The sequence below is a fragment of the Mirounga angustirostris genome, unplaced genomic scaffold (assembly GCF_029215605.1).
Source record: "Mirounga angustirostris isolate CCGP_5_RB_7025 unplaced genomic scaffold, mMirAng1.0.hap1 SCAF_15, whole genome shotgun sequence".
NCBI classification, from domain to species: domain Eukaryota; kingdom Metazoa; phylum Chordata; class Mammalia; order Carnivora; family Phocidae; genus Mirounga; species Mirounga angustirostris.
Genome location: NW_026991723.1, coordinates 61,552,512 through 61,566,014, shown reverse-complemented (window position 1 = coordinate 61,566,014; position 13,503 = coordinate 61,552,512). Strand labels below are relative to the sequence as shown.

Genomic DNA, 13,503 nt, shown 5'->3' with positions numbered 1-13,503 from the left:
AGTAATTGCATTATGCAGAGGGACTCTCAGGCCAGTTGCTCTCCTTCGGCTGCACAGACGGGGGAGGCTTGCCGGGCAGCTTCTGCAGGGCTCCCGCTGGGCCGCGGTCCGGCCAGGAGGCAGGTGTGAGCACTGCCAGCCCGCGGCCGGCACGGACCGGCGTGGCCTCCCCTCCGGGCACTGCGCCCCGTCAGGCAGGAAGAGCCTCTTACCAGCTTGCGTTCGGCTTGCGGCCCCAAAGCGCGACCTTCGCAGAGTTCTGGGGGCTTCCGAGGAGGCCTCTATGGAACACGTCGCAATGAAGTCATTCCTCCCACAAGCAGCCCCTCCCAGTTTCTACAGCGGGGTTCTAGGGTTATACTCACTGTCCCCTTGGAATGTGACGCGGTGCTCGAGAGAGGCAGGGCAGGCTGGGACAAGCACCTAGTGAGGGAGGAAAGACCACTGGTTTGGGAGGCGGACAGACCTGGCTTTGAACCCTGCTCCAACATTACTGCCTGGAGATTTGGGGCAAGTTCTTTCTGTGCCTCCGTATTCTCATCTGTAAAATGGATACAACACGTTGTTGGATTCTTACGAGGCTTTGACAAGACAGCATAGGTAGAGTTAGCAGCTTCGCATCTGGTGCATTGTTGTCACCCGTGACAAGCGCCCTCGGTGTTCTTGGGGCGGCTGTTATTGGGTGAGGTCGACTCATTCGGCCTCTGAGGCTGTCTCTTGTGGAATTGTCCTGATCTTGCCAGAATGGAAAAGCCCTGAGGATGGGGCTGTGTCCATCCTGGTGATTGCTGTATTACCCCCTGCCCAGAACAGAACCTAGCAGATGGTAGTGCTTCGTGGTTACGTTGGAACGAATGAATGACTACTTAGGTAATTGCCCAGGTGGGCAACAAGTAAGGAAGAGAAATAAAGAAGAGGAAAAAAGCCGTTCGAAAGCTCTTATAGGCCAGTCGTCCATGGAGATTGATTTAGACCAGGGGAAAGTCTGTAGTCCCCAATCATCTGGAGAGGCAGGGCTGACATCCTGGCTCAGACCCTGAGGGGAGACCACAGCATGGCATCTGCAGGGGTCTGTGCCCTGTATGTATGCTGCCGGAGCGAGCACTGGTCAGTGCCCTGGGATCACTGGCCCTGGGCTGCATGTCAGGCCCACACTGAGAGCAGGATGAGGGTGGGGTCAGTAGGCCTGGGTCCTCCAGCCCCACGTTCCCCAACATCCCCTACCCTCCCACCTCACTCCCACTGTCTGGAAGGGGTGGGGCCGGTCCTCCAAGGTGCCTGGAAATCTGGCCTCCTTTAAGACCACTGGGTGCCTTCTAAAGTAGCACAGGATGCTGCTGAGGGCTTTGCGGCCCCACTGAGCCACAAAACTAGCTCTGTGTCCTCAGCAGAGGGTGATCCAGGGCCACTGGGCCAGACCCTCCGTGCAGGTCTTGGGTGCCCTCTAGTGGCTCTTTGCTGTGTGACAACGTCTCCAAGTAAGCGCTCAGGTGGCGGCGCCTTTCCCCACCCCCACGGTCCTCCCTCTCCATCCCCCCCACAACCCACCCTTTGCATCATCGAGTGCATCTCTCCCCATGTGTGTGACTGCTCAGACCACTCTGAACTCCAGTCCCAGGCATTATTAGAACAGATCAGAGAAGAAAAGCCATGGCTTTTATAGATGACTTTGAGATTCAGTACAGGGGTACTGACTGACTGGTCAGACTCCTCATCCCCAGCCCCAGGAGTACCTGAACCTCATCACTCCTAAAACCACCCCAACCCCTGCCACTCTGATCCATGCACAGTGTGCCCAGACATGGGGTTGTGTGAGGGTGATGTTAATGATCAGATTTTTGTGGCTTCTTTCTGGATCAACACCGTAGTGGGAGGATAGCGTAGAGGAGGCTCCGCCCAGCCTCGGACCACTGAGTTCTCTGAACTCTGGCCCTTGATTTTTTGCTGGCCTCCCACCTTTGCTTAAGCTTAATGAGATGGGTGGGGGTGCTAAAAGACCAGATGTACGGATTAGGATTTCAGGATGGGGGTCAGAGCATACCAAGATGGGGAGCATGGGCAGGGGGCTATTAACAAGTTAAAAGATAACCTGGTGGGCGCCTGGGTGGCTCAGATGGTTAAGCGTCTGCCTTCGGCTCAGGTCATGATCTCAGGGTCCTGGGATCGAGTCCCGCATCGGGTTCCCTGCTCAGTGCAGAGCCTGCTTCTCCCTCTCCCTCTGCCACTCCTTCTGCTTGTGCTCTTCTGTCTATCTCTCTGTCAAATAAATAAATAAAATCTTTAGGAAAAAAAAAAAAAGATAACCTGGCTACAACGTCAGCTGCAGAAGGGGGAAGACAGAGTAGCCGCAGTTGGAGGAAAACTACCTCATGGAGTCTTAGTCAACCATAAGGAACATATAAATCACCGGTGGAAGATAGTTGTTTAGAAAGCTGAGGAGATGGGGCGCCTGGGTGGCTCAGTCGGTTAAGCGTCTGCCTTCAGCTCGGGTCATGATCCCGGGGTTCTGGGATCGAGTCCCATGTCGGGCTCCTTGCAAGGAGTCTGCTTCTCCCTCTGCTGCTCCCCCCGCCCCACTCATTCTCTCACTCTCTCTCTCTCTCAAATAGATAAATAAAATCTTAAGAAAAGAGATTCTTTAAAAAAAAAAAAAAAGGAAAGAAAGAAAGCCGAGGAGATGTGGAACAAGGGCACAGGCAGACTCGCTCACCACCACCTGGAGTGTTGAGCTCGATTACAGGCCTATAGATCGATGGTAAACTCGAGCAGGTTGAAGGACCAGGCCGACTCGTGGCAGGAGGCGATGTGTACCTTCACTGCAGCTCTTTTCCTCCTGAGAAAGGGCGTGCAGACGCAAGGAGAGAGCTCGGGATTATTCTGAGGACCCCAGAGGAAAGGCAAGGGCTAGTGGGGTGGACGCACAGAAGGTTCTGGGTCAGTAAAAGAACTGTGCAGCCACTCACCAGGAGTGGGAGGGGGTGGGCTCCCTGTCACTGGGGATGTAAGAGCCCGACAGCCACTCTCGGCTTCCCGTGAATAGACTTTTCATAACATTGAACAATGGTGTATGACAGCATCGGTCCTTTATACACAGAGAATCTAAGAGTCCATCATAAATTATTGCCTTTCATTGTAGAACAACAGCTACTATCATCATTAATGAGTTTGCTACTCATGCATGACCGTAATGGGCTTGTGCTCCTGCATTCTGATGTCTGCTGGGTTGTCAGGCATTAGGGAAGCTCCTCCTGCTTCCATGTGGAAGCACCATCACTCCCCAGACCACAGGAGCCCAGACCATTGTCTGCCTCAAAGGCCAGGCCAAGAGAGCAGGGCCAAGAGAAATAGGATGCCCATTCCCTCTTACCTGAGGCCTGCTTTCCACATCCCCGGATCCTACCAAAATGTCCCTTCTAACTGGTGAGTGACTCTGGGGATGCGTACCTCTTACCCTTAGGCCTGTGGCTTTACCTTGGGCCTCTGTAGGACAACTCCATCCTGGACACAGTTCTTTGATGAGATACCCTCAGTGGGTATCTGTTCTAAAGACAAATAGATTCACAAATATATCTTCAACTTGACTTTGCAAGTTTGTTATTGGTAGTGCATGGATGTAGAAATTCTAAAACCATTTTGTGTCTATTTAATATTGAGCAAATGAGTGACTATTTTGATATTGTGGAAAACCAGAGATCTCACTATGAGAGAAGGAAGATGCAAATATGGAATGGGAAGAAGCAAGAACCCTGTGGTGTAGGATTTTATCTACATCTATAAACAGATGGTAGAGAGACAAGGATAGATACATAGAATGATGATGGATGGATGGATGGATGGGTAGATTAGATAGATAGATAGATAGATAGATAGATAGATAGATAGATAGTAGATTAGATAGATAGACAGATAGATAGATAGATAGATAGATAGATAGATAGACAGACAGACAGACAGACAGACAGACAGACAGACAGACAGATAGATAGATAGATAGATAGATAGATAGATAGATAGATAGATAGATAGATAGATAAGGAAGGAAGGGAGGAAGGAAGGGCCTAGAAGTAATGATACCGCACATCTAGAGCCCAGATCTTGGTTTCTAAATATCATTCTCCACCAAAAAGAACCAAGACTCCTCAGAGAAATGGCTGAATCTGAGGCTGGAAAAAGGAAAGCACAAAGAAGTAGAAGTACTTTTTGTGCCAAGACATAGGAAAGTGCTCCCAAAAAGTGTGAGGATGTATTGGAAAAACACATGAGACTGCACATGGGAGTTTCCGACTGACCAAATCTGGGAAAATTTGAGCATCAAAATGAATGATAGTAATGGAAATGAAAAAGGAAGCCCTAAATGCATACTGATATACATAAATAAATGGGAGGAAAAGAAAGATCTGTTTACAGTGGTGTGCCAAGTATTTAAATGAAATGATAGAGTTAAAAAGAAAAATCACCTGGGCACCTGGGTGGCTCAGACGGTTGAGCGTCTGCCTTCGGCTCAGGTCATGATCCCAGGGTCCTGGGATCGAGTCCCGCATCGGGCTCCCTGCTCCTTGGGAGCCTGCTTCTCCCTCTGCTTCTCTCTCTCTCTCTCTCTGTCTCTCATGAATAAATAAATAAACTCTAAAAAAAAAAAAATCACCATTTTTCAGCCACCAAAGGAATGTGACTCAGGTAGAAACCATCACTGGATGCTGAAACCACTGAGTTGACATTTGTGGGGAAACGGGACACTCACACAGTCTCAAAGTATCTCCCACAGAGTATTTATTAGTTACAAGGGGGAAATGGTACCTTTGAAGTGGTGAGATCTGGCAGACATCACTGAACCAAATGATCACAGTTAACATCTCCAGTAATGGGACAGAGTGCCATCAAGTGCCACTGAGATGAAGCTCCAAGGAAGCAAAAACATCACTTTACATAGGAGTCCCACCATGAATGCATAACCCCAATCTAATCATGAAAACACATCAGACAAACCCAAACTGAAGGACATTCTACCAAATAACTGAACCAGATTCTTCAGAAATATACATGACATAGAAGACTGAAGTAGGCTGAGGAACTGTCGAAGATTAAAGGAGACTAAAGACGTGACAAGTAAATGCAGGACATTGTCCCAGATTGGACCCTGCTTTGGAAAAACCACAATTGTCTTAAAGGACATTATTGAGTCAATTGGCAAAATTTGAAAATTGATAGCATATTAGATACTGTATCAGTTAAATGTCCTCCATTTGGTAAGTATATGTGGTTATATAAGAGAATCTCCTCATTCTTCTTTTTTTTTTTCTTTTTCTTTTATTTATTTATTTGAGAGAGAGAGAATGAGAGACAGAGAGCATGAGAAGGAGGAAGGTCAGAGGGAGAAGCAGACTCCCTGCCGAGCAGAGAGCCCGATGCGGGACTCGATCCCGGGACTCCAGGATCATGACCTGAGCCGAAGGCAGTCGCTTAACCAACTGAGCCACCCAGGCGCCCCGAGAATCTCCTCATTCTTAAGAAATACTTGCTAGATATTTAGGAGTGAAAGGTCAGGATGTCTGCAACTTACTCTTAAATGGTTCAGAAAAAACATATGTAGAATATACTTTTTTTTTTTTTTTTCATTCTCTGGGTGTGTTTTTCTCCTCTTTCCACCATGTGGCTGATTCTTGCCCAGAGTTTCCCAGCTCAAATTCCTGAGAGAGACCATGTTTGGGTAGGGTCCTCTCCACCATCCCTCTTTGAGCAGAACACCACACTAGAAAACCTCGTAAGTCTCTGACCAGACTCTGGATTGGCTACTGTGGGTCAAGTACCCACCCTCTATCCAATCAACTTTGGCCCAGGATAGGTCATGTGGAATAACACATGGCTGCCCCCATTGTTCCCTCACTGGGGGTGATGGGCAAGAAGGTCTCCTTAGAAGAGCTCGGCAGGCCCCGAGGCTGGCTCAGCCAGCAGTTATTGGAGTTAATCCCAGAGACACCTGAAGGCCTCTTGACATAACTTGTGCCTTATTCTCACCTTCATTCTTTCAACAAACATTACAGATGCATGCTCTGGACCAGGTCTCATGCTAAGTACTAGAAGCACAGGAAGTGACCCACTCTCCACCCTCAGGAGATCTGACTCATGTTTGAAAGGCATGAAGAACACAGATAACTAGAGTGCAGGGCTGAATCATGACTGACAAAGAGAAAGCAGCCTCGTGGGAACATAGAAGAGGGGTCCAAAAGGCCTCCTGGACAAGGGACTGGCTGTAGCTCACGGGAGGGCAAGTGGCCATCAGATGGGGCCCTGGCTGCTGAAAAGGTGCCCAGTGCCATCCCTGGGTTTCTGTTTTCTCTTTGCACAGCCGGACCCAGCAGGACGAGACATCTCTATCCGCCCACTCCTGGAGCACTGTGAGAACACCCACATGACCATCTGGCTTGGCATCGTCTATGCCTACAAGGGGCTTCTCATGGTAGGTGTGGAGAAGAAGGCAGAGGTTGGGGGGCCGCTTCTCTGTCAGCGCTCTCTCTCCCAGGGGCCTCTGTGAACATAAAAATAACAGAGCCCCCAGGACGAAGCACTTACTAACTGCCAGGCCCCGTGTCTGCCACGTGTTCTCTCGATTCCCACAACAACCCTCTGAGATGGGTGCAGATAATGCCCCATTTCACTGATGAGGATGCTGAGGCTTGGTTTGCCCGAGGTCACTCAGTAGTGAGAGGCAGATTCAAGAGCTTAACCACAGAGTAACCCCAAAACCTGTGAGTGTACCTCAGGGCAGCCACCGTAGCGCTCCCAGAACGGCAGCCTGTCAACATCCAGCGCACGTTCACATCCCCCATCTTACTGCGTTCTCTCAAAATCTGTGGGAGGTGACTGGAATCATCCTCGTCTTACAGAAGTCAGGCTCAGAAAGGTTAAAGGGCACTCGTAACCTCCAACCTCCGAACCCAGTACTCTTTCCACTCCTCCCATCTGTTAGAATCAAAGATCACATACCAAGCCTGCCCCACACGTCTGGAAGGACTTGAAAGGGCAGCCACACCCCATCTGATCCCATGTTGACCCCTGAATCTTCTCTCCAATCCTATGCAAACCGTGCCTCCACTGAAATCCCTCCAGGGACAGGAAACCAGCCCCCATTCCCCCCTCAGGTCTTTCCGCAGGCAAGCTGAGCCGCCATTCGCTTCTGTGTGGCCTCCACTTAGAGGCCAAGAATGAAGCCTTCTCCAAAGGTCAGATAAAGAGGGATTTCTTGTACTGCCCAAATGCATCCTCACCTTCTGCTGCTTCGGAGAACTGTTTCTGAGGGGCCACACCAGAAGGGCATGTGTTAGGGGACCCTAGGCAGAGATTGTCCCCCACTTTATACTAGTTGAGACTAGTTTCCCTAGGGATTCTATGAGGACCAGTGGGCTGCACTCTGGGCCCCACAAGGTGATGACCCTGAAGGTGTCCACAGGAGGTACCCAGAGTGGAAATGGGACTCTGAGGCCTGGCCAGTGGCCCTGGGCTTGGAGAAGGGCACTCAGGAGACATGGTCACCGGAGCTGTCAGAGACAGGTGGCATAGACCCGAAGGCAGATCCGTCGTCAGAGGGCAGCTTTGAAGTCCACATTAGAGAAGGATTTTGTACAACAGAACAGTGGCCGCCCACGTGGTGGCGCTCCCTTCGCGGGAAGCAAGCAGTACCCGTGACTCGAGGCCCCCAGCCCTTGCTGAATAAAGAGCGTGAAACCAGACTCCCCAGGACCCCTCCCGCTCCACGCTCCCTGATCTGAGACTGTGAAATTAGATTATGGGGAATCCAATTGACTATTTAAGCTGCGTTCATCTGTAATGTTTGACCCTCCGTTATCTTCGGCACTTACTTGCAAAAGTGGTTGGAGGTGACCACATCTCTTCCAGTGAAGCTAGAACCTCCAGCCCGATGGGGCAGCAAAAGCTGAATTTGGCAGCACAAGTGCCTTACTGTTTCCAGTGTGCGCAAGGAATTGTCCTCCGCCCTCCTGGCTCTTAGGGTTTGTGGACTAAAACTCTAGCTCCTGGTGCCTGCCGCTCTGAAACCACAGAATTTCAAGGCTGGAGAGAGTATGCCCAGCCCTGTCGGCCCACTCCCCTGTCAGAGTTTCAGCACTTCCAGCCCCCGCTGGGCATCCCCGACAAGCATTCCGTCACTCACCGCTGCCATACCTCCAGAGATGGGGAGCCCCCCCGCCTCAGAGTGGCCTGTGGCACCCGTGGATGGTGTATCAGTGTCTGTGGCTGCAGGAACAAATCTCCACAAACTGGTATGCACAGACGGGCTTGAAACAACACACTTTTATTCTCTCACAGTTCTGGAGGCCAGGAGTCGAAAACCAAGGCTGAGCTGTGCCCCCTTCAAAGGCTCTAGGGAGAATGCCCTCTTGCCTCTGCACGGCGGCTGATGGCTCCAGGCAATCTCCAGCTCCGTCTTCACATGGCCATTTCTCCTCTCCACGTCTCTCCTCTGTGGGTCTCTTGTAAGGACACTTGTCCTTTGAATTAGGGCCCACCTGGATAATCCAGGCTGATCTCATCTCAGGACCCTTAGTTATGTCTGCAAAGACCCTTTCTCCAAATATGCAGTCCCCGTGGATTCGGATATGGACATATCTTTAGGGCCACCGTTCAACCCACTATAGTTGGGTTGCTTTTCTAGAAGGTTCTTCCTTATCCTCAACTAAAATCTGCCTTGATGTACCTTGTGCCCATGAACCCTCATTCTACTCCTTGAAGGCCTAAGAACAAGTTGCTGTCTGTTTCCTCCTGACACGCTTCAGAGATTGGCAGCCAACCACCAGGTCCCCAGACTTGCCCACATTTTATGATGGGTAGAGACTCTCGTGATGGTTTGGTGTGGGACCCTCGGCAGGGCCAGCCTCTGCCACTTCCCCTGGAAGACATGGACGGCCAGGCCCGGCTGGCACAGCCCCCACTGTGGGACTGAAGGGAACACACATGAAGAAACCAGCACAAAGCAGGCTTTCAACACCCGCTGGACTCTTTCTCTCCTAGGTATCTGCTTCCTGGGCTTCTGGCTCCCCATTTTAAAAGACATCTTTAAAAAATACATTAGTCTAGGGCGCCTGGCTGGCTCTGTCAGTGGAGCGTGTGACTCTTGATCTTGGGGTTGTAGGTTTGGACCCCACATTGGGTGTAGAGATCACTTAAAAACTTTAAAAATTTTTTTAAATAATAATAATAATAAATCTGTCTGTGAGATAATACGCTTAGAGAAAAGGAGAGGAAAGCAACCATGGTTGTATATATAATACCATTTAACAAAATAACTTTTAGCCAACTCTTATACCGGGCACTTCGGTTTACAAAATGCTTTCAGAGCCATCCTCCCATTTCATCTGGATACAAACCCTGTGAGATGGTGTTATTATTATCCCTATTCCACAGACAATGAAACTGAGGCCCTGAGAGGCGAAGTGACTTGCCCAAAGATTCCAGATCCTCCAGCCTTGTGCCAGCCACCCTTCTAGCACAGGGCATCGTGCTACCCTACTAAGTCAAACCTGAAAACAGAAGCCCTCAGTGTGCTATTAAATGGATCATGCAGCTTTGGATGCCCTGAGCTGCAGTGGTGAGGTCGGAAGGAAGAGGGGCCTTTGAGGAAAGACGTCCTAGAAGGGCTGGACTGCAGCCGATGGCCCTGCACGGTCAGTGGTCCTGGTCAGCTCCTCCCCCACCCACCCACCCACACCACCATTCTGCCTGGCATTCCATCTGTACTTCCTCCGCAACCTGCCCTCCCCTTAGACCACCCATGAAGGCTAAACCCTCCACACCCTGCTTCAGATCACATTGGACCTCTACCTTGTCCATTTCTGCTGGGAGATGTATCAGTTAGGAGTAGAGCTACAAGTGACAGAAAACCCAAAATAGTAATGGTTAAAGAGATAGTTAACTTCCTTCTCAGATGAGCAATCTAGGGCTGGTGGGGGCTCCCAGAATCTCAGCTCCTTGGATCTTGTGGCCCCCCCCGTCTTCACCGTACAGCTCCCACATTGTAGACTCAGATGACTTTTTGGTTTAAGATGGCTGCTCAAGCTCCACCCGTCACACTCCACTCCTTCTACTAGGAAGGAGGGAAAGGAACACCGTTTCCCTTTATAGATACTTTCCAGAACTTGTACACACCACTTCCACCTACCTGGCACTGTCCTGAACCTACTCATATACCACACCTAGATTCAAGGACAGTTAGGATATGTAGTCTCTATTCTGAGTGACTTTGTGCATTGAGAGGAAATAGAAGTCCCAGACACAGGGGCTCTGCCTTATTTAGTAGTAAAAAACACTGGACTGAAGTTCTGGAAACACAATCCACTTTTGCCACTGTATGACGGTGTGGCCTTGGACAAGCCCCTTCCTCCTCTCTGGGCCTCCATGCTCTCTCTAGAGTGAGGGGAGGTGGTCCAGATCATGTCTGCCCTTCCCACCATGGCCTGCTGTACGTGAACCGGTTGTGGGACAGAGGAGAACAGACGCCATAACACCCCCAGTGTGCATTTCCTCAGCAGGACTCCCCCCAGGGCCACCAGTGGAGACCGAGGGTGACATCCAGAAGACCTGGCCCACAGCAAAGCCCCCAGCCCCCCTTCTCAGAGCAGCAGATGTGTGCCACCCCGTGATAATGTCCACCTCCCCCTTCTGCTCATCATTTCAGTTGTTCGGTTGTTTCCTGGCTTGGGAGACGCGCAACGTCAGCATCCCTGCCCTCAATGACAGCAAGTACATTGGGATGAGTGTCTACAATGTGGGGATCATGTGCATCATCGGGGCCGCCGTCTCCTTCCTGACCCGGGACCAGCCCAACGTGCAGTTCTGCATCGTTGCCCTGGTCATCATCTTCTGCAGCACCATCACCCTCTGCCTGGTGTTCGTGCCCAAGGTACGGCCCACCCCCTGCATCCTGCCCTCTGGCCTCCGGCCCTGCACAGGGGACTGCTGGTTTCCTCCGCTTTCTAGCCATTTTATGCTTTCTCTGCTTGGGATGATTACAGTTCACATCATGGAAAGTTTAGAAAATGCAAACACGTAAAAATCAAATTTTCCAGAAATCTCAGGGTCTCACCACCCAAAAACAATCACTGGTAACGTTTTTAGTTTTTTACGAAACTATGTATTTTTGATGTGTTTACTTCCAGTCTTTTTTTTTAAGATTTTATTTATTTATTTGAGAGAGAGAGAGTAGGGGAAGGAGCAGAGGGAGAGGGACAAGCAGACTCTCCACTGAGTGCAGAGCCCCAATGCAGGGCTCGATCCCAGGACCCTGAGATCATGACCTGAGCCAAAATCAGGACTGAGCCACCCAGGCACCCCCCACCCCGCGGTCTTTTTTAAATGGTTAGGCAGTGGTGCCTTCTCAGTTACAGCTGTGATTAAACCCACATATCGTTTTGTAGTTTGCCTCTTCCACTGTGAATTTCTCCTTTGTGTTTCTCAGTCATAACCACCACTGACGGGGGATGTTCCATGTTTTCTTGTCCACTCAATTCCCTTACTGATGAGCATTACAGTTGTTTCCAGATTTTTTATATTATAAATGAACTTATTTTCTCTACATAACACATGATCCCCATTTCTGGCTATACCCTTCAGATGGAGCCTCAGAAGTAGCATTAGTGGGTAAAAAGGAATAAATAACCACTTTTAACAGCCATTCATCTGAAGCCCTGACCTTCAAGACCAGCCCAAGAGGGTGTTTTTCAAACCTTATCCTTCCCAGCAGCGGGCAGGTGAACCAGAGGCCTGGGTATCTTGGGAGCCCCCGAAGTAGGCTGGTCTCAGCATCAGAGAAGAACGGGAAATAGAGAGGGTGGGAGGAATTATTGGCCCAAGTGGGGTAGGGTGTGCCTTGGAGTACGGGGGGACGAGAGATCAGTCGGGGTCCACTGTGCCCTAAACAGACGGCCCATGGCACCTCCATGCAGTGAGTCGCCAAGCGGTGACTTCCCTGGAGCACTGTTACCCTATATGCCTGCCTTCTCTGCTTGTCAGCGCGTGCCCAGGCTCCAGGCCAATGCCAAGACCTCTCTGCCTGCACTCTGACATTCTCTCACTCTGGTCAAAGATGCCGGATGCCTCCAAGCCCAGCCCTGACCCTGTCACTCTTCTCTGTCACCCTCAAGAGCTCCTCATTGCCCTCCTGGCTCCAGAATCAAGTCCCCGATACCAGGCTGCCTTTTAGGACCCTTGAGTCTCCTCCAGTCTCCCCAAAGAACCCTGCCCACCATCCAGACTGCCCTTCTCCCTAAGTGCCCTGAGCTCCAGGCCCCCTTGCTTTCCACATGCCCCTTCTTCCCCCCTAGAATTCCCTTCCCTCACCATCCTTCGGGCCCTCCACAGAGCCCAGCCCAGGCCCACAGCACCCACAGCCCAGCCTGCCCTCAGTACTTCTGGGCTCTGGACCGTGGGGTCCTGGAGGACAGGGGCCCTGCCTCACCCAGTCCCTGCTCTCCAGTCCAGGCCCAGAGCCTGCCTCAGACCAGAAGTGTTTCTTGAATAATTGAGTGAGATGAGGATCAAGTAGCAGCCTTTTCTCTTCTACAGCAATGCTTTTGTCCATGACCGAGCTAGTCACAAGTCTCCTCAACACTCACCAATGGTTCTAAGAAGCAGAAGCCTTCCCTTGCCTCCATCCATTGTCTTCCAGTGTCACCTCGGGGTTATTTTCCATGTGGAATGAGGCCCAAGGCAGAGTGAGGCTCAGCTGGAATCAGGCCCGAGAGGCGCTGGTGGGCTCCGAGGGGTGGTTGGGATACAGGTGGAGTCAGGATCAGGAGACCAGACTTCTGCTGACGAAGAAGGAAACTGAGACTCAGCATGGGGGGGGAGGGGCCTGCCCAAGGTCAGTGGCAGAGACAAGCCTGAGCCCAGGGCTCCGGGCTCCCAGCCTGGGTCCGTGTTGCCTCCAGCATAGAACCTGCTGTGGCGGAGTAGATGGGAGATTGTAGGGGGAGGACCCCGCGCTTCTCTTTTCAGCCATACCTTGTCCTTTCAGCTCATCACTCTGAGAACAAACCCAGATGCAGCAACCCAGAACAGGCGATTCCAGTTCACTCAGAATCAGAAGAAGGAAGATTCTAAAACGTCCACCTCAGTCACCAGCGTGAACCAAGCAAGCACATCCCGCCTGGAGGGCCTGCAGTCTGAAAACCATCGCCTTCGAATGAAGATCACCGAGGTAGCTCCCCCAGTACCAGCAGCCAGGGCCCCAGCCTCCCAGTTGCATCCGTCTGCCTCAGGGCAAGACTTCTCAGGGCTGCCACTCCCAACCTGGACCCCCCACCCCGGGACACCCCCTGCATCAGGCTGTGCAGTCCCATGTGCTGGGGTCACAGCCGAGAGAACAAGCGGGGCCATAAACCAGACAGAGGCAGTTCATCGGAATCCACTCACCTGGCCCAGGCTCGTGGAGGCCAGACATGCCCCGATTCCAGACATCCTCAGAAAGAAAGTTCCTGAAGATTTGTGAGCTCC

General features: G+C 51.2%; 1 protein-coding gene across 1 annotated transcript in view; it reads left to right on the top strand.

The window, feature by feature from the left end:
• GABBR2 (gamma-aminobutyric acid type B receptor subunit 2) overlaps nucleotides 1-13,503 on the top strand; it is a 344,696-nt gene that overhangs the window by 319,118 nt on the left and 12,075 nt on the right. Inside the window, exons 14-16 of the mRNA XM_054509321.2 lie at nucleotides 6,347-6,457; nucleotides 10,688-10,912; nucleotides 13,025-13,207. Of these exons, the coding sequence (XP_054365296.2) occupies nucleotides 6,347-6,457; nucleotides 10,688-10,912; nucleotides 13,025-13,207 (519 nt within the window). The remainder of the gene's footprint in view (nucleotides 1-6,346; nucleotides 6,458-10,687; nucleotides 10,913-13,024; nucleotides 13,208-13,503) is intronic.